Consider the following 23,234-nt stretch of genomic DNA (forward strand, 5'->3'; position numbering starts at 1 on the left):
CCAAAGCTGTGCAAGAGAGATCGTTTACATACATGGGATGTCAATCTCTGCAGGCTTGGCTGTCTATGGGTGCCAGCCTGGAACTCGCTTTTTGGTAGTGCTGTACCTCAGAGGTGCTGGAAAAGAAAGCAGCAACGACTTGAAATGTCAGCATCATTTCTGGATGGTTCATGAGACTGTCATGCAAACCAAGCTGCCAGAAAAAAGTTGTAAATTTTTGTTGAAAACTACTGCTGGGATGATCCCAGCTGCTGGGGGTGTGGGAGGGGCTGCGGAGTGGTGTGGGAGCTGAGGCGGGTATGCAGCCCATACCAGACTTGTGGGACCGCAAAGCACTTGTGGATATCCTGTCAGGCTTCCAGCAGCTTTGCAGTCCTTGCCTCATCTCTGCAATGCTTCAGAGCAGCCTTGAGACAGGGGTTTGGCTGTTCCAAGTGTTTGTTGCAACCAGGGACCTGGTACGGCAGGTGTTTGTGAAACACCTCGCCAGGAACGGTGTCATTGGGCCAAATAACTGTGTGTTGGACAGTTCTGAGGGATGTGACACTGGCTCTGCCATAACTGCTGCCTCATCCTTAGCTCCTATGGATAGTTGTGTCCTTAAGGGAAGATTAGAGCTTGTCACACCAATAGCTGCCTCTGTCCACACCCATCCTGCCCATGGACACAGCTCAGGACATGGGGATTTGAAACTGTACCCCAAGAGACCCAAGTGGATGGTACTGTGAGATGATTTCTCATCTCAGGACATTTTGTTTTACAGTTTCTCACAATCTCCAGCTCTGGAGCTGGACAAGTTCCTGGAGGATGTGAGGTAAGAGGGGCTTTTTAAAAGACACCTTTCATTGTGTGGGAGACTGGAAAAAATTTGGAGAGGTGTAACCTGAGATGCTGCTCCTTCCTTGTAGGAATGGAATCTATCCCCTCACAGCTTTTGGGATGCCACGACCCCAGCAGCCTCAGCAGGTCGTGGTGAAATCTCCCATTGCTCCCCCGTCAGTGAAAACCCCAACTCCAGAGCCCGCTGAGGTGGAGACCCGCAAGGTGAGCGCTGGGGGCTCCGTCTCCCACTCCCATCGCCAGGCAGGTGTGTGGGGCAGCTGCTTATGGGGTCTGTGCCTCTGTTCCAGGTGGTACTGATGCAGTGCAACATCGAGTCCGTGGAGGAGGGGGTGAAGCACCACGTATGTTTCTACGTCTGGCTGAGCTGGGGGAGGCTGGGGCAGCTGTGCAGGGCTCATGGCTCTGATGTGCTGCAGGTGCCTGGGGTAACCCCTGCACTGCTACAGCTGCCACTGTCAGGACCCAGAGCCTGAGCCAGGCCTGTACCTGCTGCTGACCTGGCTTCCAGCGCAGGATGATGCTGCCAGCTGCAGTTTAGGATGGAACTGGCAGTGGCTGTTCTTTTAGATCCCTGTGGGGCTCTGGAGGGGTGGTTCCCATCCCAGGGAGCATTTCTAGGGTTGCTTTGAGCTTGCCGTGGCAGCCTGCAGGACTGCAGTCCCTCATGAGAATTTCTTTGCCCTGCAGCTGACACTGCTGCTGAAACTGGAAGACAAGTTGAATCGACACTTGAGCTGTGACCTGCAGCCCAGTAAGTACCCTTCTGCCCCTGCCGAGGTTCACTGGGGCCAACAGCACCCTTGGACCCAAGGACTGACACCTTTCCTTGTGTTGCAGATGACAACATCCAGGAGCTGGCAGCTGAACTAGTCCAGCTTGGATTCATCAGTGAGGTAAGCAGGGGCTCAGGTAGGACTATAGGCCTGTGTTTCTTTTTCAGAGTTCAATGGTTTATGCCACATCAGCCCTTTTTGGGGAGGGGGAGGCAGGAGAAATAAGCCATGTCCCTGTCCTGGGGGACTCCAGCCATGCTCTCAGCTTTGAGTGGATGGGGCTTACCCCTGACTATCTTTGTTCCCCCCAGGCTGACCAGAGCAGACTCACCTGTTTACTTGAAGAGGCATTTAGCAAGTTCTACTACACTCGGAATGGAGCCCTGACGGCAGTGACTGTATCATCTTAACCCCATGGCTCCTGGGCAGCCAGCGTGGCCTCGCTGCCTGCGACCTATCTGTGTCTGCCCACCACTGTCGGGCATCCGCAAGACCCCAGCTGCAGTGCTTGGAAGCTCATCCTGCATGTGCCGTGGCTGGGCTCAGCGACAGTCCTCCCTGCCCGCCTCATAAAGGGGACTTTGCGCATCAGTATTATTTCCAGCCCTGTTTTTGTTGGGATTTGCCAGGTTGTGCTGCGGAGCTGAGGCCTGGCTTGGGGTGTTCTGCAGCCCCATTCATGTGCATGGAGTTTGTTCTGTTTGAATTGTACAAAGTGTCTTTTGCACAGCACAGAAATGGGTTTTTTCTTTTTTTTTTCTTTTTTTTTTTTTATTTTTTATTTAAAGGTAAGCAGGGGTGAGCTCCTAAGCCCTGCACCCCCCGTCACTCCCCCCCATTCCCGCGCCTTGGGCCTAGGGGTGGCCGGTTTCGTCCCCCCGTCCCCGCCCGGCGCTTCGCTCCCGCCCCCGGCTGCACTTTGTTTACTGGTTCGCACCCGCCTGGGGCCGCGGCGTGTGCTGGCCCCGGGCTGCGGCCCCGCGGCCCCTGCAGCCCCCCCGCCCTTCCGCGAACTCCCGGGCCTGCAGCGGCCCCGGGGCCCAGGCTCGTCCCGGCGCGCAGCGGGGCTGAGCCGCGGCTCCTGCATCTCATTTCTATCATTTCCTATTTTTAATAAACTGTTTTGTAAATACGCGAGTGCCGCCTCTTTCCGGGCGGGGCGGGGGGGCCGGGCCGAGGCCGCCCGTCCCTTCCCCGGGGCGGGGCGAGGGCGGTGGCGCGCAGCGGGGCGGCGGCGGCAGCCATGGCCCGGGGGCAGCGGGGTCCGGGAGCGCTGGCGGAGCCGCGGCGGCTGATGCGCACGGGACTGGGGCTGATCGTGCTGGGCCACGGCAGCCTCGTGCTGGGCGCTATCGTGCACGGCTCGGTCTTGCGGCATGTGGCCGGCACCCGCCGCGCTGTCACCCCCGAATACGCGGCGGCCAACGTGGTGTCGGTGTGCTCGGGGCTGCTGGTGAGCGGGGCCGGACCGGGCGGGGGGCGGCGGGCCCTGCCCTGCCCGGGCCCTGCTGAGCGCAGGTCTCCCCGCAGAGCATCGCGGCGGGCATCGTCGCCATCCTGGTGTCGCACAACCTGTCCCGGGCGGCCCTGGTGAGTGCGGGGCTGTGGGGCCGAGCGGGCGGGGGGGCCTCGGCGCGGCCCTGCCTCGCCGGCAGCCGCTCCCCTGGACCTTGGCCCCGCGAGCTCCTTCCGCGTCGGCGGCCGGAGCTGCACGTGTCGCCTGTGCCCGGCTCGGCCCCGGGAGGGTGGGAGCAGTGGGTGCACCGTCCTGGAGCAGAAGCGCTTCGAGAAGCTGCAGCCGGGTCGGGGGTCCTGCGTGGGCTCGCAGAGTGGGCGGACAGGGTTCGGGGTGCGCCGGGCTGGGCTGCGACTGGGGGGCTCCCGGCACTCGGCTGAGCCTGTGTGGCCTGTGCGGGGGTCTCCACCGAGCCCGAGGGAAGGGGCGTCCAGTGGTGCCGAGCTCACAGGGGGTGAAGGATGCAGAAGGTGCGAGAGCCTCATCCGAGGGCAAGGCTGAGCCATCCTGGAAGAGGCAAGAGATGGTGTGTGCTCCCTCGGGGGAGCAGCTCTGCAGAGACGTAGGTGCCCGGCCTGAGCGTTTCCCCACGCTCGTGCCAGTCCCACTCGTATTCTTGCTGCCTGCAGCACTGGACCCTGCTGAGCGTATCTCTGCTGAACTGCCTCCTGTCCACCGCGTGCAGTGTGGGGCTGGCGCTGGCCGTTGCCCTCACGGTGCACAGCCGGGGCACACACCTGGTCAGGGGCTGCAACAGCTCCGCGCTGCCCATGGATGCCCGTTCAGCCATTGCGACTAATGACTGTCCCTTCAACACTACGCGCATCTATGTGAGTCTGCAGGGTCACTGCACACCCCCGGTCCTCTCATCATCAGCCTCTTTGTCTCTGCTTCCTCTCGTCTCTTTTCTCTCTCACTCTCCCTCCTGCTTCCCTTCTCTCTCCCTCTCCCCCTTCTTTCCCCTGGTGCCCACACAGTCTCTGCTGAGTGTGTTCAGATGGCCTGGTGCAGTGCCCACGTTCCTCTGATCCCCTGCTCCACAGGACACAGCCCTGGCCCTCTGGTTCCCCTCCTTGCTGCTGGCAGCTGCAGAAGCTGTGCTGTCGGGCAGGTGCTGTTTGGTGGCTCTAGTCTTCCAGGGCATCGGGCCCTGTGCACACAGCTATGGCAAAGAGCAGGTACGCCGTGTTGAGCTGGACGGATCTCCCTGTATCTCCCCCATGATTGCTGCCTTTGTGCTGCATTTGGAAGGTGCTGGGTTCTGCTGGGAACAACGAGGCTGTGCAGGACTACTGGGGGGTGATGCTGAGTTGGAACCTCTTCTAGCCAGCCTGGGTGCCAGACCAGCAGCCCTTCATGGGGAGTTGCAGAGGGACCCTCTTCTTCATCCCCTTGGTAGCCAGGCCTGTTCTTTTCTTGTGAGAACACTGCCCATCACATATCCTTGTCCCACTCCACTTCTTTTTTGTCTTTTTTTTCCTCTCTAGCTGGCCAGGCCAAATGCAACAATAGAGAAGCCACCCCGTGAGAGGCAGCAGCTCCTGGCAGGACTTGCTCAGTCTCATGTGTAGCTGGAGAGGTGAGCACACCACGTGGGCTGTACTTGGGACAGGGAGAGCAGGCTCTGCCATCAAGAGGGTCCATGCCTACACTAGCCCCCCCAAAACACCTCTTCCTAAGAACATGGGCAGAGGAGTCAGCATGATGCTGGGCCCTGCAGCACAGCCTGACACTGACACGTGCTCCTTCACTCCCAGGTGGTGCTGCAGGAGTGCTGTGATCCAGCAAGGTGATGTCACACCTTCTGCAGTGTTGGTGTGCATAAGGTGGGCTGCAGGGGTGAGAGGTGTGCCTTCCCCCCTCCCCCCAGCTCCCCCACCCCACTTGGGATGGACCCTGCAGGTCAGCAGGTGCTGTGGGCCCCAGATGCTCTCCCATCCTCTCCCCAAGCTGCCAGGCCCATCCTGGTATGCTGAAGGCTGTCAGTTTCTGTCAGCAGGGATGGGGGGGGCAGAGGTGCTGGGGCCCAAGTCCTGTTGTCATTGCAGGCATGTCAGCTGGCTGTGCCTGTGCTCAGGCATGTCAGGGAACAGAAGGGGAAGAATCCCTGTGGTGTGGATCTCTAGTTTTTTGAATAAATAAACTTTTCCTTTCCACACTGGCTGTTCTGAGTGGCTCTGCCAGGTGAGTGCTGGGTGGGAGTGAGGCCTGCCAAGGGAAGGAGAATGCAGCTACTCTGTGAGCCCATCTCCCTGCTTGCCACTCCCCAGGCACAGGGATGTTGACAGAGCCATGGTCCCATTGTGACAGTCACCCATGGATGTGGGGGTTGAGACACGTGTATGCAGCAGCTGCAGGTGTTCTGGGCTCAGCATCCCCTGGAAAACAGGAGCACTGCAGGGTTGAGATAACATGTTTATTGGATGTGGAAGGTGGTGAAGAACAGGCCTGAAAGCTGCCACAGTCGGGCTCACTGGAATGAGAAGCTGGTGCTTGGCAGTCCCCCACACCACCGTCGGAGGAACTCGATCACATCCTGGCCCGCAGGACTGTGGGATGTCTGCAAAACAAGAGAGGCCTTGGCACTAAAAGTGGGCACCTCTGTCCCCCCTGCCTGAAGGCACCCCATGGACTGGCAGGACTGGGTCTGTTAATCCCCACCCAGCAGCACTGTCAGGAGAGTGCAATGAACTGCCCTGAGACAATGGCTCACCCAGAAGGATGCTGTATTGTCAGCATGAGGGGCTGAACCCCACCCACAGCCTGTCTCCTTGCCTATGGGGTTCTGGCTCACCTTGACAGCCATCATGAACTTGTACCACACATCCTTCTTCACTTCTCGGCCTGGCCTCAATTCGATCTTGTTTCTTAGCACTGGGTACCCTGGGCACAAAGCAACATATGCAGAACAAGCTGAGACCCACAGCAGACCCCCACTTGGTGCACCCTTTCCCTGTGCTGTGGCTGGGGCTGCCCCAACAGCAGAGTGTGTTGGGAATAATGCTGCCTTGGTCTTTAGGAGACCAAAATTAAACAGGAGTGCCCAGAGTGGTAGGATCAAATGAAGGCTGAACTGCCCTTGGGCAATGACACCCAAGTGAGTAGGTCCAATGATGGCACCCAGCTTCTGACTTTTGGAGCTAGAGCCCTGTTCCTGGTGGCCCATCCCTGCTCCCCCATCTCTGACCCTTTTTAAGTTCTGCACTGCAGAGCAGGACCAGGTGCTGCCCATTCACAACTGTCTCTGCTGGCCATCCTGGAGTCCCTAGGCAGACCTGTGCCAGCCCGAGCCATCACTGAATCACAGAGTGGCTGAGGTCAGAATTGCTCTGGGGTCTGTATGGTTCAACTTCCTGCTCAGGCAGGGCCACCCCAGCCCACGGTTGTGTCCAGACAGCTTTTGACTGTCTCTAGGGATGGCGATCTCACAATTGCTGTGCAACCTGTTCCAGCACTCACTCACCCCCACAGTAACAGAGAATCCTATCTCCTCCAGCAGAGCTGGTTCCCCACAGCCACACAGTCTTTCCACTCCTCTTACAGCACAGCCCAGACCTCCTCCCAGACCTACCCTGCAGCATGTTCCCACTCCCTGCACGGCACTGTGTCATCTCTTGTCTGAGTGAGCTGGCCTGGAGCTTACCTGTCAGCACACAGGGCAGGGAGTGCACGCCGGTACCTGCTGCTACCAGAGAGGCTTCATAGGTGTTGCGCTCATCCTGCGGCAGCACCTGCTCCAGCCGCTGGTCCATGGACATGGTGAGCACCCAGTCCCTCACCTCCTCCCGCTGCTCCTCCTGTGGGCAAAGGCCAGTGCATGGCCTGGAATTGTGATGCTGCTGCCCAGCTGCAGCCCCGCAGCACCAGGGAGCACATGAGAGAGCAGGACTTGGGCGTGCATGATGTGCACACAACACACGTGCATGGTGCACAATGGTGGTTGAGTGTGTGTATGTTGGAGAGCGTGTGTGTATGTGTGTACACAGCTATGTGCACGTGTGGTGCACACATGTTTGTGTACACAGGTGTGTGCACACGTCTGTGCATGTGTGTGCTTGCAGTGGGGGGACAGGCAGAAGGTGGCAGTGCTGGGTCTGTTTCCACCCCCTGCAGTCTCTGCAATCCCAGCCTCACCCCAATCCCTGTTCAAAGGGCCCTGAAGCAGCATCACTCCTCACAGGAGCTGAGAAAGACAGGTGACACTCACAGACACATGCTGATGGGCTGGAAGTGGCACTTCAAAGGGAATGTCTGTCCTCTGAAAATCAGAATGGTCCAGGGAATCCAGGTTCCCTTCTTCAATGGCCTGGGAAAGAAGTGGTAGAGCACCAGGCAACGCCAGTTGTAGAGCTCACAGTACAATTCATGGTGAGGAGGCCCCTGCCTGTTCGTGCTGTGGTGACCAGGCCCTCCTGTCATCCATGACAACACTCTGCAGTGTCTCTCAGACACTGTCCTATTCAGGTGGCATCAAAGAAGGGAAAGATGTAATCGGGGACTTTTGTTTTTCCCCAGCAGCTGCTGACAGCACTTGGGAGTCTGGCACAGTGAGGTCTGTCAGCTCCCTTGGATTTGGTGTTTCTGATGGCCAACCTGTTGGTCAAGGAAGGGGCTGAGAGGGCTCCCGAGTCTTGTATCACAGTGGCCAAAGCACTGGGACATGGCCTTCACCCTGCAAGTAGTTTTTCTTCTGTTGGAACAACTAGAGTGAGATCACCCTGAAAGCTGTAATGGCATCTGCAGCCATGAGGATTTCAGGCCTAAATTGTCAGGCCAATGTGCTCTTTGCTGCCATGTGCATGGTGGCATTGGCATGCCCAGGGTGACTTGGGCAGGGCTGTGCAGGTGCCCGGCATGGCAGGTCCTCCCACAGGTACTGTGAGGGCGCCCATTGCTCTCCAGACACACTGAGTGGGGTTCGGGGGCTCTCTCCATCAGTACAAGCTCCAATGTGCTGCCACACAGGAGCCTCAGGTGTGCCCTGGCCAGGCTGGGGGTCTGTGGTGGCCCTACAGCCCACTGTCACTTTAGAGAGACAGCCCTCCCCCCACAGACCATACTCACATCTGAGAGGTCCAGGAAGCGGTTCAGGAAGACAAATGCCATGTTCTCCCAGCTGACTGCCTGGTATGGAGAGGAACCCTAAGTGAGACTGGGCAGCTCATCCTCACTGCCACAGTTCTTCTCCCAGAGCCATGGCTGGGAAGGATGTGGCTCTATTTGTGCCACAGTGTCCTGCCTGCAGCCCAGGGAATGGACAAGGACACTGCACATTCCAGCTCGCCATCCCTGAAGACCGAATTCCTTGGACAACCAGTTCACTGCCACAGGCTGTCACACAAAATGGAGACAGGCATTGTGACCAGGCTGCATGGGGCTTGGAGCTGCCTGCTCTAGTAGAAGGTGTCCCTGCCCAAGGCAGGGGATGGAACAAGATGAGCTTTAAGGTCGCTTCCCATCTAAGCCATTCCATGATTCTATTATTGCACAGCCAGGTCCAGGCAGTGGGGACACGCTGCTGTCCTTGCCGTGTGTCACGACTCCTGGGCAGACTGTCAGACACTTGAGTGATGCAGAGCAGAGCTGAGCAGTCTCACATCCACACTGACAGAGCCATAATATGGCCTCTGTCCACCCCTGGGTCTGTAGGTCCCGTTTGCTCACTGGCTGAGGTCTGGCCAGCTTGAGGAACAGCCTCCAGTGGCAGAGTCCAGCAGCCAAGGGAGGATTTGGGAAGATAAAGTCAAGAATCTCTGAGCCCAGGGTGCCCTATGCCCTTCTCTGGTCCAGTGGCAGGTAGCTCTTACCTTGGCAGCTATCCCAGCCTCATAGAAAGCCTTGTCTGCAGGGAGCAGATCTGTGTGGCGCAGCAGGGAAATGGACAGCTGGGCAACCATGGTGTCCTGTGGACACAGAGGACAGGAAAGCCACAATTCAGCACAGAAAAAACAGGTTGGAAGGGATCTCATGAGATCACTCCAGAATCACAGCAAGGACTCTGCACCCATACAAGCCCTACAAGTAAAAAAGGTCAAAAACTTCAGTCCTGACTCTGAGTTCCCTCACTACAGACCACACGGGACTATCACCTGAGGGTGAAATTCTTCTGCTTTATAAGTCTTGCTTTCACTAGAAGCCACACCCAAACATCCCCTACTTGAGTCACAGAACAGGTGAGGTTGACTGGAAGGGATTGTTGGCAGTTCCCAAATCCTGCCCTTAGCCCCAGTCAAAGCAGAAGCAGCTACAGCAGGTTCAGGAACATGCCTGGTCAGGTTTTGACCATCTCAAGGAATGGAGACTCTCCAACCTCTCCAAGAAACCTATTCCAGCCACAGTCTCAGTAAGTTTTGTCTTATGTAAGAATTTTGGAGCAGAGGAATTGAAAGGTAATTTCACTTTTCTGCTGCCAGATACCCATAGTCACACCAGAACTGTCAAGGCCACTCCTCCTTCATGGTCCCAAATAGACTGCCCAACACCTCAACATTCCACAGCTGTGGAGATCTGTACAGGTTTTCAAGACATCAGGCTTGGCTCTTGTTGTCCGACATGTTTCTGGACCCCCAACATCCACACAACAGAGCCATGGGGAAGCCCGAATCTCCCCTGTGGCTTTCATTGGGGTCCTAGCTGTCACAACCTTTCCTTTTCACAGCCTTCTCCATCACAACTCCAGTCCCACATCCATCCAGAGCTCTAGAACAATTCCACAATCCCATATGGATCAAGAGTTCAGCAGGGAGATCAAGAACAAATCCCAGTGTACACGAGACTCCAAAATACTCACAGGGCCTTGTAATGCCCCCACACAGGTCCACAAGCTCCCAAAGCCCCCCAAGAGGCCCAGTGCACAGGACCAGTACCTGCCAAAGCCCTGGGCAGACAATCTGCTCTGAAAACCATGTGTGAAGCCCAGCAGCTCTTGGAGCCCAGGACAGCAGAGAGGAAGCCATCCCTCTCCTGGGAAGACCAGATTTTTTGTGATCCCTAATTTTCTACTGCCACCTCTGCTCTCACATGTCATGCCAAGCATATCGATCAGCTCCTCCCCTGGTTTACAGCTCAGCCACAGTGGCTGGGGCAGTACCCATGATAAGTAGAGAAGACCATCTACAGTTTCACCGGCTAGTGGTAACAGATTATTGCAGATAATCTGGGACAGATTACTGCAGTCCCATTCTCATGCATCCATGATGTGTGATTTGTGAAGTGGAATAGTAACCTATGAATAGCCCTGAATCTGCACATCCCCATGGGGTTCCCCGCTCTGGGTGGTGACCTGGCAGAGGAACTTCAAAGCCTCACCAGCTGCTTCAGGCCCTGTGCTGCAGAGCGGGTAGCGCAGTAGTGGGAGATCAGCAGCATCCTCTCAAACTCCTCATGTACCGGAGTGTTTGCCTCGCTGGACTTGACTAAGTTTTCACACTGAGAAGAGAAAATGAAAGGAAGTGAGAGCAGGAGAGCACGAGGGCACTCTTTATCCACATGAGACCAGGGAAGTCAGGAGAGAGAAGGATCTGAAATATCCAGACACCTCTGGGACTGAGCAAGTGCTGGGCCTTGGGTGCTCTGGGTCCAACTGCATGCTGAAGGAAGGAGGCTGTGGGAGCCAGGAAGAGTCACCAGTACTGCAATAGCCAGCATTGGAAGCAGGGGTGAGTCTGGATGGACAAAGGGAGGATTTTTTGATTTTGCTTATGCTCAAAGTAGGTATTTGTGGGACAGAAATAGAGAAAAGGCAATCATGGGCTCTGTCTGAGGTGTTCTGGACAGGAATGAGGAGCAGAAGGTTCTAAGCATCCATGGGGAGATGGGGAGGACTCATATTTTTCACGCTTAGTAGCTCTGTGCTTTCCCCACACAAGCTGCTGAATATGGGTGGAGGATGAGAAGAGGATATGTCATGATAGCTCCCATGTTGTAGTGACACATGGAGCTCTGCAAGGGCCAATGTCCAGACCCACTCCTCGGATTTGGCCTGCAGCATAGGGTCTTCTTCTTCTCTGCCTTCTCTTGCTCAGCCACATCCACTTCACAGGATCCTGTTTTCCTGCTGTCCACACTGCCAGCTCTTTACCCCGAGCCTGTGTTCTAAAAACACTGCCCATGTCACCTGGCGGGAGACTGATTCTTCTTCCTGCTCAGTCAAGACCCCCTGGGGGCTGAACAGGCAGCGGTGGCCATGGCCACACTTACCAGACTAAGGAGCATATCCCGCAGCTCAGCCCAGCTGGAGTATGCCTCAGCACAGTTCATGCCAGATGCATTCACCATCTCCACAAAGAGACGCTTATAAATGTTGAAATTCTGCAACAAAAAGGAGAGAAGTGTGGAAAGAGACAGACAGGGAGTCAACAGACTCTAAAGCTCTCCTGCCGCCAAGCACAGGCCAAGAAAATGGCTCCCAGAGAGGCAGTGCTGGAGATTGCTGGCTAGAAGGGGTGCTGAGGACAAGGCAGGGAAACAGGAAAGGATGGAAGGATGCTTTCTGCAACCAGTACTCTTGGAGAGGCAAATGGTTCCTTTTGTTCTGAACTTGGTGCTCAAGGTGTTCAAAACAAACACAAACACTCAACGTCCCCTGTTCCTTCCCGTGGAGAACATGCCAGGGGATTTCCTTCAGCCCTCTGTAAGAATCCACTGCAGGGCTGGACATGCTGAACACCAGGCAATCCCAGTTCTGACTGGGAGCCTGACTTGCAGCAGATCACAGCACACTGGGACAGCTCACCTTGGGATGTCGTGCTGCCCTCATTACCTGTGAGTTGGCAGGTGCTCCATGGTGCACATACAGGCGCAGGGCTTTATCCCAGCTGCCCTCCCAGATCAGGTGTGTTGCATACAGAGCGATGTACTTGTGCAGGACTTTATAGCTCTGGAGAAGACACATGGAAAGCAGCATCATAAGACTCATGAACTGAACACTTGCCACTTAGTGGGGATGAATCCAGCCATGTGTGCACAACCCCACACACCTGAGTCCCAAAGGGTGAAAGAGGTAACCAGAGCCAGACTGCCCTAAGCACACCTGGGTTTTGATTTGGGCTCCACTGACACCTTTATCTTGGCTAGCTGATGCTGTGCTGGTCCTTCACACATGCAAATACAGCTGTTTTCCAGCTGTTCACCACTTGCCAAAGGAATACTGCCAAACACCTGAGGGCTGCAGCACCTCTACTGTGTGTCAACAAGGCTACCAACTGTAAAGCAGCCCTTAGTCTAACAAAGAAAGTAACTAAAATCCTGTGTGAAGATGTTTATAATTTACAAAGCTGCTCTAGTCCATTATCCACACGCCGTCACAGCTTCAGGACTGCAGACCCTCTTAGAGTGCTGCTCATACCTGTGCTGACCCCACAGACACTGCTGAGGACTGCTGTTGGCCTCATAGAAATTCAAGTGAGGAAAGAACTGCTTCACACATGCATAAATATAGTAATGAGAGGAAGAAAATGGCACAAAATGTGCAATCTTGTTAAAACCTGAGCAATGGAAGCAAGTTTATCATGCAGAAAAAAGACTGGTGTCCCAGTAGATGTCTAGAACTCAAACACCCAGATGGAGTGCTGGTGAAGCACCATGTTCAGTATAGCTTGGGATAAAGATTAAGTCTGGTATGTGACCTGTTTTGATAAATGTAACATTTTTGCTGTATAATCACTGTGGAACAGCTGAGTCAAAGTGATTATATTCTGCACTGGTTATGGAAAAGGGTCATGCTAATGCGCTGTTAGAGGCACGAGCAGACACCAAGATCTTCTTAGACTCAATGTGGCCTTGTGGTGCCTGATACAATAAACTTACCGAGTCTTTCCCATTAAATGGAGTGTGCAGTTATTCTCTGTGGCTCCTGATAAACAGCCTATCAGTAGGGGAGCCTCACAAGAGAACAATGACTACAACAGAGACCATCTGTATCACAGAGAAGCCCAAGTCTAAGAGACATCAAGTTCACTCTAGTAGAACCCAAACTTAAGTTACTGGAACCAAAGTTATAAAACCACAGTCCCAGACATTCCCAGTGCTTTTCAAAGGCTTCAGTGCTAGCGTGAGTGATAAGTTGTGATGTTCCCACTAACTGCAGGTGCTGTTGCCAAGGCTGCCCTGTTATTCAATCTGAACCAATACCTCACTCCAAAGAACTGCCTGCCCTTGGTTACCTCCATTATCAACAACCATTGAACCAATAACCATTCAATAACCAATCACCAATCAATAACCACTGAATAATCAATAACCACAAACCATCCCTCAAAGTAGATCCTGGTAATTGAGAGCTTTCTTCTCCTGTTACTGCCTTGAAAGAGCACTGTAAAACAGTTTCATTTTGCTTTTCTCCATTTTTATTACTCTGTTGAGGTAATTTTGTTAATTTCAGGTCAGTAAGACTGAAAAAATGTCAAATTTGCTTTCCTGACTAGGATGTCTCATTCTGACACCACCACTCTCAAGAACACAGAGAAAGAAGGCTTTCTTTTACAAATCCCTGTTTCCACAGTACCAATTACTTCCAGCCCAAACAACTCATTTAGCTTCTTCCAATGCTCCATTAATCACAAAATTTAAACACAACATGCTTCTAGGTTCTAACACTTCCCCACTCAGCCTGACTGGCCACAGTGGGTACAGTGGTGTGCTGCTTCCTGAGCCCCTGCACTGGCTCTCCATGCTGCCCACCCACTCCAGCATGCCAGGACCCCAGGTCTGTCCCTGAGGGCTCACAAAAGCACTCACCTGCTTAGCTGCGACCTCCAGGCACTTTTCCCACTGCTCTTGCTTTGCATATATATCCAGAGCTGCCATGACATCAATTCCCACCAGCTGAGGATGGAAACAGCCATAAATTCACTGTGCAGGCCAGGTTTCCTACTCACATTCAGGCAGGCATCAGGTCACCCATGTCTTTTTTTCCCAGACACACAGTCTTTCCCCCTCCACACCATGAAAACCCAGAGCCCATGTGACCCATCTTCCATTGAGAGGGATGTGGTCAGGCTGAAGAAGTTGGCCTGTGTGAACCTTATGAAGGTCAACAAGGCCAAGTTGACACGTGTTGCACCTGGGTCGGAGCAACCCCATGCACAGATACAGCCTGGGTAGAGAACGGATGGAGAGCAGCCCAGAGGAGAAGGACTTGGGGATATTTGTGGACAACAAATTGGACGTGACCCAGCAATGTGTGCTTGGAGCAACCCAATCTAGTGGAAGGTGTCCCTGCCCAAAGCAGAAGGTGGAATGAGATGAGCTTGAGATAAGCTTTAAGGTCCTTTCCCACCCAAACCCTTCTGTGATTCTGTGGTCTGGCATGCAGTAGCCATGGCTCACAGGCACATACAGACTTCTCACTCGTACTCAGTCAGGCAAAAGGCCCATGAGAAAGGCCCCAAGGATCTGCACAGGTCCTGACATCACTCCCTAGCCTGCGAGACATCCCAAACACATACCGAATCCACCTTTCCTTGTTTTTTTAAATACTCCTTATAACGCTGGTCCACGTACTCCTCTGACCTGTGGGTAAAAAGAATCCCAAAAGGCAGCAAGACTTATGTCTTTCATCAGTGCAGAGGATGGATTCAACCTTGGAACTAGAAGACGTCCAGCTGTGCCATGTCTTGCTAGCAGGCTGCTGGTGCACAGATGGACGGGGAAGGAAAGGGTCTAAGCAGCTTTTCACAATATAGTATGTGAGGAGAACAAGGGATCGCAGGGCTTTCAGAAGGAAGTGCATGCACAGAATTATGGCAAGGGAAAGGGAGATAGGGGTAGGGATGAAACAAAAGGGGATAACAATTTCCATGGGATGTGTGGCAACAGGAAAGTGTCAGAATGTTAAATGGCTTGGGAAGGACAGCTGTGGAGAATGTACCCTGTCAAGCCTGGGAAGGCCACTGTGGGGAGAATCCAGGAAACCTAGGGGTAACAGGACAGTACAAGACAGGACAAGGGATCATCTAGGGGTGGGAGGAGGAACAAGAAGGGTATAGTTTGCAAAGTTCAGGGCATACCTGGGGTCGAACTCCTTGGCCATGTGCTTGGCTTTGCTCCACTCCTCCCCTTCAATGAAGGCATCGATAGCTTCTTGGATGAGGTCCAAGTTTAGGTAGAGCTCAGCTGCCTGCAGGCCAGAGACAGTTCCGTGGGAGACAAAACCCCATGGGTTCCCTGTATCCCAGGCTGAAGCTGGTGCTGGACCACCACGCAAACACAACAGAAAGTCTCTTCCCAAAAGATAAGCCTCTCCTCTGCTTCCTGCCTCCTCCCAAGGCCTGGATCACTCACACTATTCCAGGACTTGGTTCGTTGTCCTCTTTTATCCTCTTTGAAGACTCTGCACGGCCTAGCTCTAGATAAGGCCATCCCTCCACCCATCACCCCAGGATGTGACTTAACATCCTTCCCTTGGATAGAGCTCTCCCTTCCAATGTCACTACTTCTTCAGCAGTCTGGGGGCAGGAGCCAGCCCTCACCATGCTGTATTTCTTCATGGCCACCAGCTGAGGAGCCACAGTCCGTGTCACCTCCATGCTCCGTGACTGATCCAAGAATTTCGTGGCCAACTCAGCAGCCTGTGAAGAGAAATTGTCAGCAGCTCAATTGATAAAAATGGTGGGAGAGAGGGATGAAGCTGGGAAGTGCTCAGTCCCAGCTAAAAAACTGACAGTGGAAGCACTCGAACGATGGGGGAAGGGGAGAAGAAATGGCAGGTCATTTTGACAAGTCAGAGGAGCAAAGCCCAGCTACTTTCACACATGGGAGAAGATCAGACAAGGACATAATTGCTGTTGAAGTTGGTACAAGGACATGGGTGTGAGTAAGAAGTATGAGCAAGAACACAACAAAGGCTGGTGGCACAGAGCACAAGAAGGTGCTCCTCTAGCAAGGGCCGAGTCATAAAGTGCAGCTCTTCAGTGCAGGGAGCTGTGGGGACACAGGCACGGGCCTGCATCAGGCAATGGTGCCAGAGTAAGGAAGGCAGCACCATGCAGGATAAGCACAGCCTGACATGCTCAAGAGAACAGCTATGAAGGCTTTCAGCCCTGCAGTCACTGCAGCCTGCAGGCTCTGCTGTGCCTTGCAGCAAGAGGGATCTCTGAGGTGCACTCAGGTTGTGGAGGAGCTTCCACGCAGAAGAGCAGGTGAAGGGAATCGCAGCCCCCAACGGTACCTTCAGTAAGCACTTCTCCACCAGGACACTGTTGCTGGGATCCCGCACCTTCAGGTAGCAGTCCACTGCCCTGGCGTATTCCCCAGCCTGCTCCCACTCCCGCGCCTGCTCCAGCAGCCCTTCCGTTCCACTGCAGGGAGGAATGCAGGCTGTGAGCAGGACTGGGATGCTGCCAGAGATCCTGAAGACAGTGTGTAGGCTGTGGGCAGGGAGGTGCATAGCACAGGTAAGCAGGGACCTCAGAGCAGAGCATGTGACAGAGAACATGAACAGTGCTGAGGAGAGAACTGACCAAAGACTCTGGGGAGATGCAATGGCAGTACAGGAGACCATGGAGATTTGTAAGTGCGGCAAGAAGCCATGTGGGTAGGAGACCTTGGATGGCAGAAAAAAGCCTCCCAAAGCAATAAGGAAGGATGATAGGAAACCTATGCAGCAAGAAGTCCGGAGTCCTCAAGAAGGAAACAAGTGGATGTCAGGGATCCCATCAGGCTGTCTCTGTAAGGCATCAGCAAAATGGCCATGGGGAAGAGCTACCGGGCTGTTTCCTGCAGCCTGACCACAGCACTCCTTACCTGGAACCTTTCTTGCCAGCCTCTCTGCCACACTCCTCCTGTAGCTCTCCCAGTTGACTAGGCATGTATTCCTTGCAGATCCGCAGGGCCTCGCTCCACATGCCGGCCTCCTGCACAGGCACAATGGCAAGAAATTTTCACCAGTTCACCAGGATCCCCCACACTCCTGCCACCACATAACACATCTATCCTCTCATGTCATCTTGCCAGAGAACCAACTAGAAGAAATAACCACAGCAGTACCACCCAATTCTTTCCTCCCCCAAAATGGCACCTATGTCGACCCACCTACCCTGACTACCTCAGGGGAACACGCTCATCCATTCCAGCTGCCTCAGTGGAATGGGGACTTAAGTCTCCAAATGCACCCACTTGTGCTACCCTGAGGACCATCCATATTCTGGCAGGATACATCCTCCAGGAACTGTGAGAGCATGAAGCTATGATGTGAAATCCACTGGTTCAATCTTCAGGCCAGAATTAAGTTCCTCTAGAAACCCTGAGCAAATGGTTTCTCTTTGGCTACTAAGCTGACAGAGAGAGCTGGGAGGTGAATTTCACTCCTTCATCTAAACTGGTTTCTTGTCCAGTGAGGAAGGCAATGATGTTACTACAGACTGCGCTCACCTTATAGTACTTTATGGCCAGCTCAGGTCTCTGTGCTCGCAGGAGGAAGGCCTCTGCCTTCTGGAACTCTCTCTGCTCAAAGGCAAACTGTGCCTGTCCGACAAGCACATCAGCCACGCTGTCTGGGTCATGAGCCTCAGCCACACGCTGTGCAGCGTCCCAATTCTGGTTATGCACAAACCTGGGGGGATGAGATGTAACAGGGACATGAGATGTAACAGGGATGACAAGGAGCAGGCCAATGCTGGAGAGGCAATCAGGCTGGCATTGCATGGAGAGAGCAGATGCAGAAGGCCAGGATGTGGAGGACACTTACATCAGCACGGCTTCCTTGGGCTTCCCAGCTTTAATGAATTCTCCTTCAGCCTCTTCAAATTTGCCCTAGAAGAGAGGAAGTGATTTGTTTGCACACCTTCCTGTTCTGGTATCATCACATGACCTCCTTTACTTACCGCAAGGGAGGGAGGATTTATGAAACAAAGGTGTCTGGAGCTTGGGGCTGTCATCATGGAGCCTTTTGGATATGCAACTACTGCAGCCAGAACTGTGACTGCTGCTGCAGCCCAGGGACAGTCACCTGAGAGACAGAGAACTTGCACCTGTTCCAGGGGGAAAATTACCTCATCTTCTAAGAACATGGCATACTTTAAGTGGATGTCTGGCATCTTCTGCTTCATGGAGAGGCGGGCCAGCTCAAAAGCAAATTCAAAGACCCTGCAATGAAAGAGAGAAGGACTCTGTGCTGTCAGAGTATGCCTTCATCAAGAACAAGACATCAAGTAGTGCACAAGACACTGCAGAGGAGAGAGGGGAATACAAGGGGTTGCACATGAATTGGCACTGCCTGTTCCTCCTGTTCCTGACCAGGAGCTTTTAGAGTCCCCAGTAAGGAAATTTGGCTCTTTCACACCTGCTGTTAGAGCCCAAGGCAGAAGATGAGAGATGTGTGAGCCTCGGGAAGAGCAGTAATGAATAGCCATACAGGCAGACACCTGGCCAGCTGCAGAGCAGGGCCAAAGCTTTTGTGGCAGGCAGTTACTTCTAGTGACATGAGGAGTACCTCCTCTCATGCTCAGAGCCTCTCACAAGCCTTCCCCTGCACAGGTTAAGGGACAAACTGCATTTGCCTGCCCAGCTCAGACTTGGCATTTGAGAGACTGACACAAAGATGGGAAATGGGATGTGTCAAGGATGTGAAAGGCCTGTGTGAAGTATGGTGGGGTGGGAAGACATGTCATTTTCTGGACCTGCAGCTACCACATGCACAGAGTTATCTTGGCCCACCCATTTTTTCTCTGGTTAGGCAGAGAGGAGGGAAGTATTGGGCGAAGACACCTGCACACCCGCTGTCTGTTGCATGGTCAATGGCCATCTCCAGAAGTCCAAATTTGCTGAGGAGTTTCACAGCTGCCTCTCCACCCAGGCTCTTCGCCCACAGATAGGCCACATGCTTATGGGAGTTTGCACCCCCGTGTGCCTTGGCCACCTGTCCAAAGAAAAGGAAGTGGAAGAACCCAGCGTATCTGTTTCACCTTCAGTGGACTGAGCCCCTCTCACATGCTGCCTGCCAGCATGAGGGAGCACCAAAACCATTTGTTCCCTCCCGAGGAACCCTTCTGTGACCACCGCTGTACTGGTGAGTGGGAGAAAAAGACAAAGGCATGTATGGTGGAGCAGAACAGCTGCTGCCTCAGCACAGCCCACATCACTGTTTGGACAGCAGAAGTGACCCCAGCATTCTATGGCCACACTGAGGAGAGCAGTGCTGGGGGGGGCTGTGGCAAGAGCAACACCTCTGAGGTACAACAGGATGCAGTGATCAGGGGCAGAGCAGTGCCTGGAGGAAGGCAGTACAGCAGAAAGGCCAAGGGTCAAAACCTGCTTTTGGACTTCAATGCCACAGAGTGGGAGGCCCATAGGCCTCCAGGGCTGGGGCAGTTCTGAGGCTGAGTAGTGTACACCAAATGTTCTGATCTTGCAGTGAACAGAGACAAAGCAGTTCCCACCAGGATCCCACAGCCAGAACCTGACCCCTGCACAGGCGGGGAGATGTGAAGGATTATTACCCTGTATGCCTCTTCCCACATGTCATTCACTCTGTACATGTTCACTGTGGTCTTCCAGTCTTTGGCTTCCAGGTAGTGGTACTCAGCCTCCTGCAAGCGTCCCTCTGCCTCCAGCTCCTGCAGTCAGAGGCAATGAGATAGTGACACTTGTGGTAGTGCATTCCCCCCTCCTCCTTTCTAGGCTGCAGTGTGATCTGAGAAATGCTTGTTAGGCCTTGGCCTTTAAAACAGCACCTGGGCTCAGCTCTTCCTGAGCTTATCAGAAACACTGTCTGCTCCCAGGAACTGCTGTTGTCTAATGAACTTCTTTCTGTTTTCCTTATGACCAGCCTTGGAAAATATCCCTCTGGCCTGAATGGCACAACATTCCTGTTGTCACACTTTCAAAGGAAATACTGACCCAAACTGTGGCCAGGATGAAACACTGTTATGACTAAAGCCCACTCTCTTGTGGTCTTATAAACAGCAGACCAAAATGAGACCCTTTTGAGCCCTCCTGGACCGCAGCAGGCTGTGACCAGCAATCTCCCGCTGAGTGGAACACCTCTCAGAGCCAGCAAACTCTCAGGTTTGCTATTCTTGGAGGATCACCGAAAAATGATGTGTCCTGGGCCAATACCCCCACTCCTCGAGGGCTGATCTTTCACCCATCAGGAGATGCAAAAGCATCTGAAGTGAGTATTTCACTGACCTCTCAGGGGAATTTTTCACAGGTACCTTGTAGGCACTGACTCGTTCTGTCTTGGTGCATAAATGTGCCCAAATGCTACACTAAATCGGGGAGAAATGCTGCTTTCTTAGATGTTTAAGTACCTTGGATAGCTAAGTAAGTTAGGCCTGTAAGCAAGATTAAGTTATAGTTATAAACTTCCTTAAATGCTGTCAAGTGTTGTTCTTTTGCTAAGTTGTTAAACATAAGTTATAAGCTAAGTGTTACTAAGTGTTATCCTTCTGCTGAGTTGCTAAGTATAACTTGGAAGTTGTAAGTAAGGCTAAATGCTGTTAAGTGTTATTTCTCTGTTAGATTGTTGTTAAGCTATAAATGAAGTTAGGTGTAAGTGAAATGTTTTCCTGTGTTAAATTGTTAGGCTTAAGGTGTGTTGCACATAGGTAAAACCAAAGGCCTTGTTGCCATCATAAACTCATGGTTCAGGCCTGTTACTTTGGCTAAGTAGAAAAGGACTGTGGCAAAGAGACACAGCTGAATTAGGGGTAGAAAAATATGCTGCATGACTGTTGCGTGCTCACATCATGGTGTATGGTGGTTGGTTGAATTATGTTTGTTATGCCTTAAAACTATGTAAACTGATAACCGGCTAACTGCTTAAAAAAGCTGGGTTTTTGCAATAAAGGGCTCTCCTTTGCACTAGCCTAGGAAATCTGCATCTCTCCTTATTGCAACAAATGTAATGTACTGTTAAGTTTGAATGCTGTTAAGCTTTTAGGCCGTGTTCCTTTTTATCCTTGCCCACACTGACTTTTGTCACATGTACCTAAACACACACACACACACACCCCCCTGTCCCTAAATAGTACTCAGTTCATTTCTGTTTTGATTGCCTGGATTTTGTTTGGTTTTGTTGTTGCTTGTTTTCCCTTGTTGTGTCTTAGCTGTCCTGTAAGTAGTAGAGTGAATCCTGACAATGAACTTGTCGTGCTTTGTCACTTAATATTAAACCCGACTTTTGCTCATACCCTTGCCACTGATTATTTAAGTGATCTCAAATACTTGTTCATAGCAACAATCTTGCCCCTGCTTGGTGTAGCTGAACCCCTGCCATGAGATGTACTCACCTTGCCCAGGTACAGGTGAGTATCTCCGAGTAAGTCCTTGTGGTACTTGGCTACTAGGCAAACCATCTCATCATACATCTTACACTTCTTGTACATGGTGATGGCCAAATCGGGTTCATTCACAGTGATATACAGCCTGGGAACACAAGCATATCCAAGTGGCTCAGCCGAACACATGACCAGTCCCTGAAATCTTTCCACATCCTGAAATAGCAGCTTTAGTTCTCCGTGTGTGGAGAAAGTTCCTCTGACTGTTCCAAACCCCACTCCCAAATTCTACTCCTAACCCAGGAAAGGGCTCCTCCTCACTACAGCCAATTTTTCAGGACTCAGTCTTGGACTGCTACCAGTACTGGAAGGAACTCACCTCTCTGCTTCTTTATACTTGCCCTGCCTCTCCATCTCCTGGGCCTGGGTTATGTACAGCACAGTCACGTCCTCCTGGCTCATACACTTGAGTGCCAGCTGCCAAAAGGAACACACAGGGGAGAATATGAACAGCAATTTCCTGACACATGGCACTGAAGGAGAAGGGGAAAACCAATTTCCTTCCGATCTGACAAACAGGTATCCATGCTATATGCTCTGCAAAGAATGGGCAGTCACTTGTCACTGTCACAAAGCACACAGGAGAGGGCCATTTGTGCCAGAGGTGCACCCACAGAGGGCTGTGAGAGAGAGAAGGCCACAGACAGGATGCAAATATTTGGAACAGATTTCTTGCTTGCTACTGGATGGCTCTGCATGCATATTTGGGAAGAGTACTGGTTGATCAGGTATTGGTGCACAAGGAACTACCACCTCCTGATGGAAGACCCATCTCACCAAGTGGGGTGAGGTTCCCAGAAGCTTTGGCTCTACCTTGTGAGCCTGTTCCCAGAGCCCAGCCTGTGTGTACATGTCAATGGCATCCTTGGTCTGGCCTCCTTTGATGTATAGTTCCTCTGCAACCTGTCAGGAAAAGACCACACTCAATATATCCAAGGGACACACAGACAAGTGGTGATTGTGGTCTGTGGCCTCACCTGATACTCCTGTAAAGCTGCATAGTGCTGGGCAATCTTGAGGTAGTATTTGGCTGCTGTCTGTTTGTCCTGCAAGTCCAAAATGTAGATGGCCTTCTTCCACTGCCGGGCTCCCAAAGCTGCCTCAATGGCCTTAATTGAGCACCTAGCACCAAACCCATCGGTCTTTAGAGCCAGGCAGCAGGCATCTCCTCTAGCTACACTATGCCAGGGAGACTAGAGCACTCTGCTGCTTGATTCAGCTTCCTGAGTTAAAGCAGCATAAAGGAGCTTAGTAACTGGCAGCACTGAGGGGGATGAAAGAACTGGGACAGCAGGGAAGAACAATCAGCACTGAAAGACCTTGGGAGAGATGTGGGAAGGCATCAATGGCTGGCACACACAAGCAATCGGGGCACTGCTAAGCGGGGTAGTGGGGGTTCACTCAGGGAAACCCCCTGCTTATAGAGACAAAGGTATCAACTTCATACCCTGCCAGTATCCTGCTGCTTATACAGCCTTTCCCTGCTCCCACCTGGCTTCGATGTAATGGTTAATAGCAGCATCCAGCTGTTTCTGCTGCACCAGATGGTCTCCCCAGGCCTCCTCCAGCTTTACAACTTCTGCAGGAAATGCTAGGCGAGCCAGCTCCACGGCTGTAAGGGGACACAAGAGCTGTCATGCTGAGGCCAGCAGGGAAGCAGAACTGTGGGGCAAACATGGGCCTTGGATCTGGCACAGAAGGAGGGGAATGGCGACTGTCTTAGTCACTCCAGCTCCAATGGGTTACCAGTAACCTGGACCCTGTGGAGAGCTGGGTCAAATCCATGCTGGTGCAGTCAGCAAGGTCAAGGGCTTGGGAGCAAGA

General features: G+C 52.9%; 3 protein-coding genes across 5 annotated transcripts in view; 2 read left to right on the forward strand and 1 right to left on the reverse strand.

Moving 5' to 3' along the window:
- The window catches only part of NRBP1 (nuclear receptor binding protein 1), a 33,985-nt gene extending 31,239 nt beyond the window's left edge, over nt 1-2,746 (forward strand). Inside the window, exons 13-18 of the mRNA XM_069012007.1 lie at nt 764-814; nt 909-1,044; nt 1,131-1,184; nt 1,531-1,594; nt 1,681-1,736; nt 1,928-2,746. Of these exons, the coding sequence (XP_068868108.1) occupies nt 764-814; nt 909-1,044; nt 1,131-1,184; nt 1,531-1,594; nt 1,681-1,736; nt 1,928-2,026 (460 nt within the window). The 3' untranslated portion in view covers nt 2,027-2,746. The remainder of the gene's footprint in view (nt 1-763; nt 815-908; nt 1,045-1,130; nt 1,185-1,530; nt 1,595-1,680; nt 1,737-1,927) is intronic.
- Nucleotides 2,747-2,824: 78 nt separating this feature from the next.
- KRTCAP3 (keratinocyte associated protein 3) lies at nt 2,825-5,288 on the forward strand. Of its 2 annotated transcripts, XR_011149516.1 has the most exons (7): nt 2,825-3,069; nt 3,147-3,206; nt 3,762-3,962; nt 4,176-4,310; nt 4,620-4,711; nt 4,890-4,958; nt 5,181-5,288. XR_011149516.1 is itself a non-coding variant. In XM_069008694.1 (6 exons), the coding sequence occupies exons 1-5, from the start codon at nt 2,860-2,862 to the stop codon at nt 4,701-4,703; spliced, it is 690 nt and encodes a 229-aa protein (XP_068864795.1). In that variant the 5' UTR covers nt 2,825-2,859; the 3' UTR covers nt 4,704-4,711; nt 4,890-5,288. The 2 variants fall into 2 exon arrangements, 1 of the variants encoding a protein (XP_068864795.1); XM_069008694.1 differs by having other exon boundaries at nt 4,890-5,288.
- Nucleotides 5,289-5,534: 246 nt separating this feature from the next.
- IFT172 (intraflagellar transport 172) overlaps nt 5,535-23,234 on the reverse strand; it is a 38,308-nt gene continuing 20,608 nt past the window's right edge. The window contains exons 24-48 of one of the 2 annotated variants that reach the window (XM_069012009.1): nt 22,902-23,022; nt 22,388-22,532; nt 22,224-22,313; nt 21,730-21,827; nt 21,363-21,498; nt 19,569-19,685; nt 18,846-18,988; nt 18,123-18,216; nt 17,819-17,883; nt 17,503-17,683; nt 16,876-16,985; nt 16,301-16,430; nt 15,603-15,701; nt 15,141-15,250; nt 14,580-14,643; nt 13,870-13,956; nt 11,894-12,010; nt 11,332-11,442; nt 10,441-10,560; nt 8,940-9,035; nt 8,197-8,256; nt 7,340-7,438; nt 6,776-6,929; nt 5,927-6,015; nt 5,535-5,692 (exon numbers count right to left, since the gene is read on the reverse strand). In XM_069012009.1, the coding sequence (XP_068868110.1) occupies nt 5,603-5,692; nt 5,927-6,015; nt 6,776-6,929; nt 7,340-7,438; nt 8,197-8,256; nt 8,940-9,035; nt 10,441-10,560; nt 11,332-11,442; nt 11,894-12,010; nt 13,870-13,956; nt 14,580-14,643; nt 15,141-15,250; nt 15,603-15,701; nt 16,301-16,430; nt 16,876-16,985; nt 17,503-17,683; nt 17,819-17,883; nt 18,123-18,216; nt 18,846-18,988; nt 19,569-19,685; nt 21,363-21,498; nt 21,730-21,827; nt 22,224-22,313; nt 22,388-22,532; nt 22,902-23,022 (2,726 nt within the window). In that variant the 3' untranslated portion in view covers nt 5,535-5,602. Of the gene's footprint in view, nt 5,693-5,926; nt 6,016-6,775; nt 6,930-7,339; nt 7,439-8,196; nt 8,257-8,939; nt 9,036-10,440; nt 10,561-11,331; nt 11,443-11,893; nt 12,011-13,869; nt 13,957-14,579; nt 14,644-15,140; nt 15,251-15,602; nt 15,702-16,300; nt 16,500-16,875; nt 16,986-17,502; nt 17,684-17,818; nt 17,884-18,122; nt 18,217-18,845; nt 18,989-19,568; nt 19,686-21,362; nt 21,499-21,729; nt 21,828-22,223; nt 22,314-22,387; nt 22,533-22,901; nt 23,023-23,234 lie in introns of both variants that reach the window. The other variant, XM_069012008.1, reaches the window with a different exon arrangement.

The sequence above is a fragment of the Aphelocoma coerulescens genome, chromosome 3, assembly GCF_041296385.1.
Source record: "Aphelocoma coerulescens isolate FSJ_1873_10779 chromosome 3, UR_Acoe_1.0, whole genome shotgun sequence".
Taxonomy (NCBI): domain Eukaryota; kingdom Metazoa; phylum Chordata; class Aves; order Passeriformes; family Corvidae; genus Aphelocoma; species Aphelocoma coerulescens.

Coding starts and splice junctions, on each gene's coding strand:
- KRTCAP3 (XM_069008694.1), top strand. CDS start 2,860: ATGGCCCGGGGGCAGCGGGGTCCGGGAGCGCTGGCGGAGCCGCGGCGG. Junction 3,207..3,761: donor ACCTGTCCCGGGCGGCCCTG/GTGAGTGCGGGG, acceptor TGCTGCCTGCAG/CACTGGACCCTGCTGAGCGT. Junction 3,963..4,175: donor TCAACACTACGCGCATCTAT/GTGAGTCTGCAG, acceptor CCTGCTCCACAG/GACACAGCCCTGGCCCTCTG.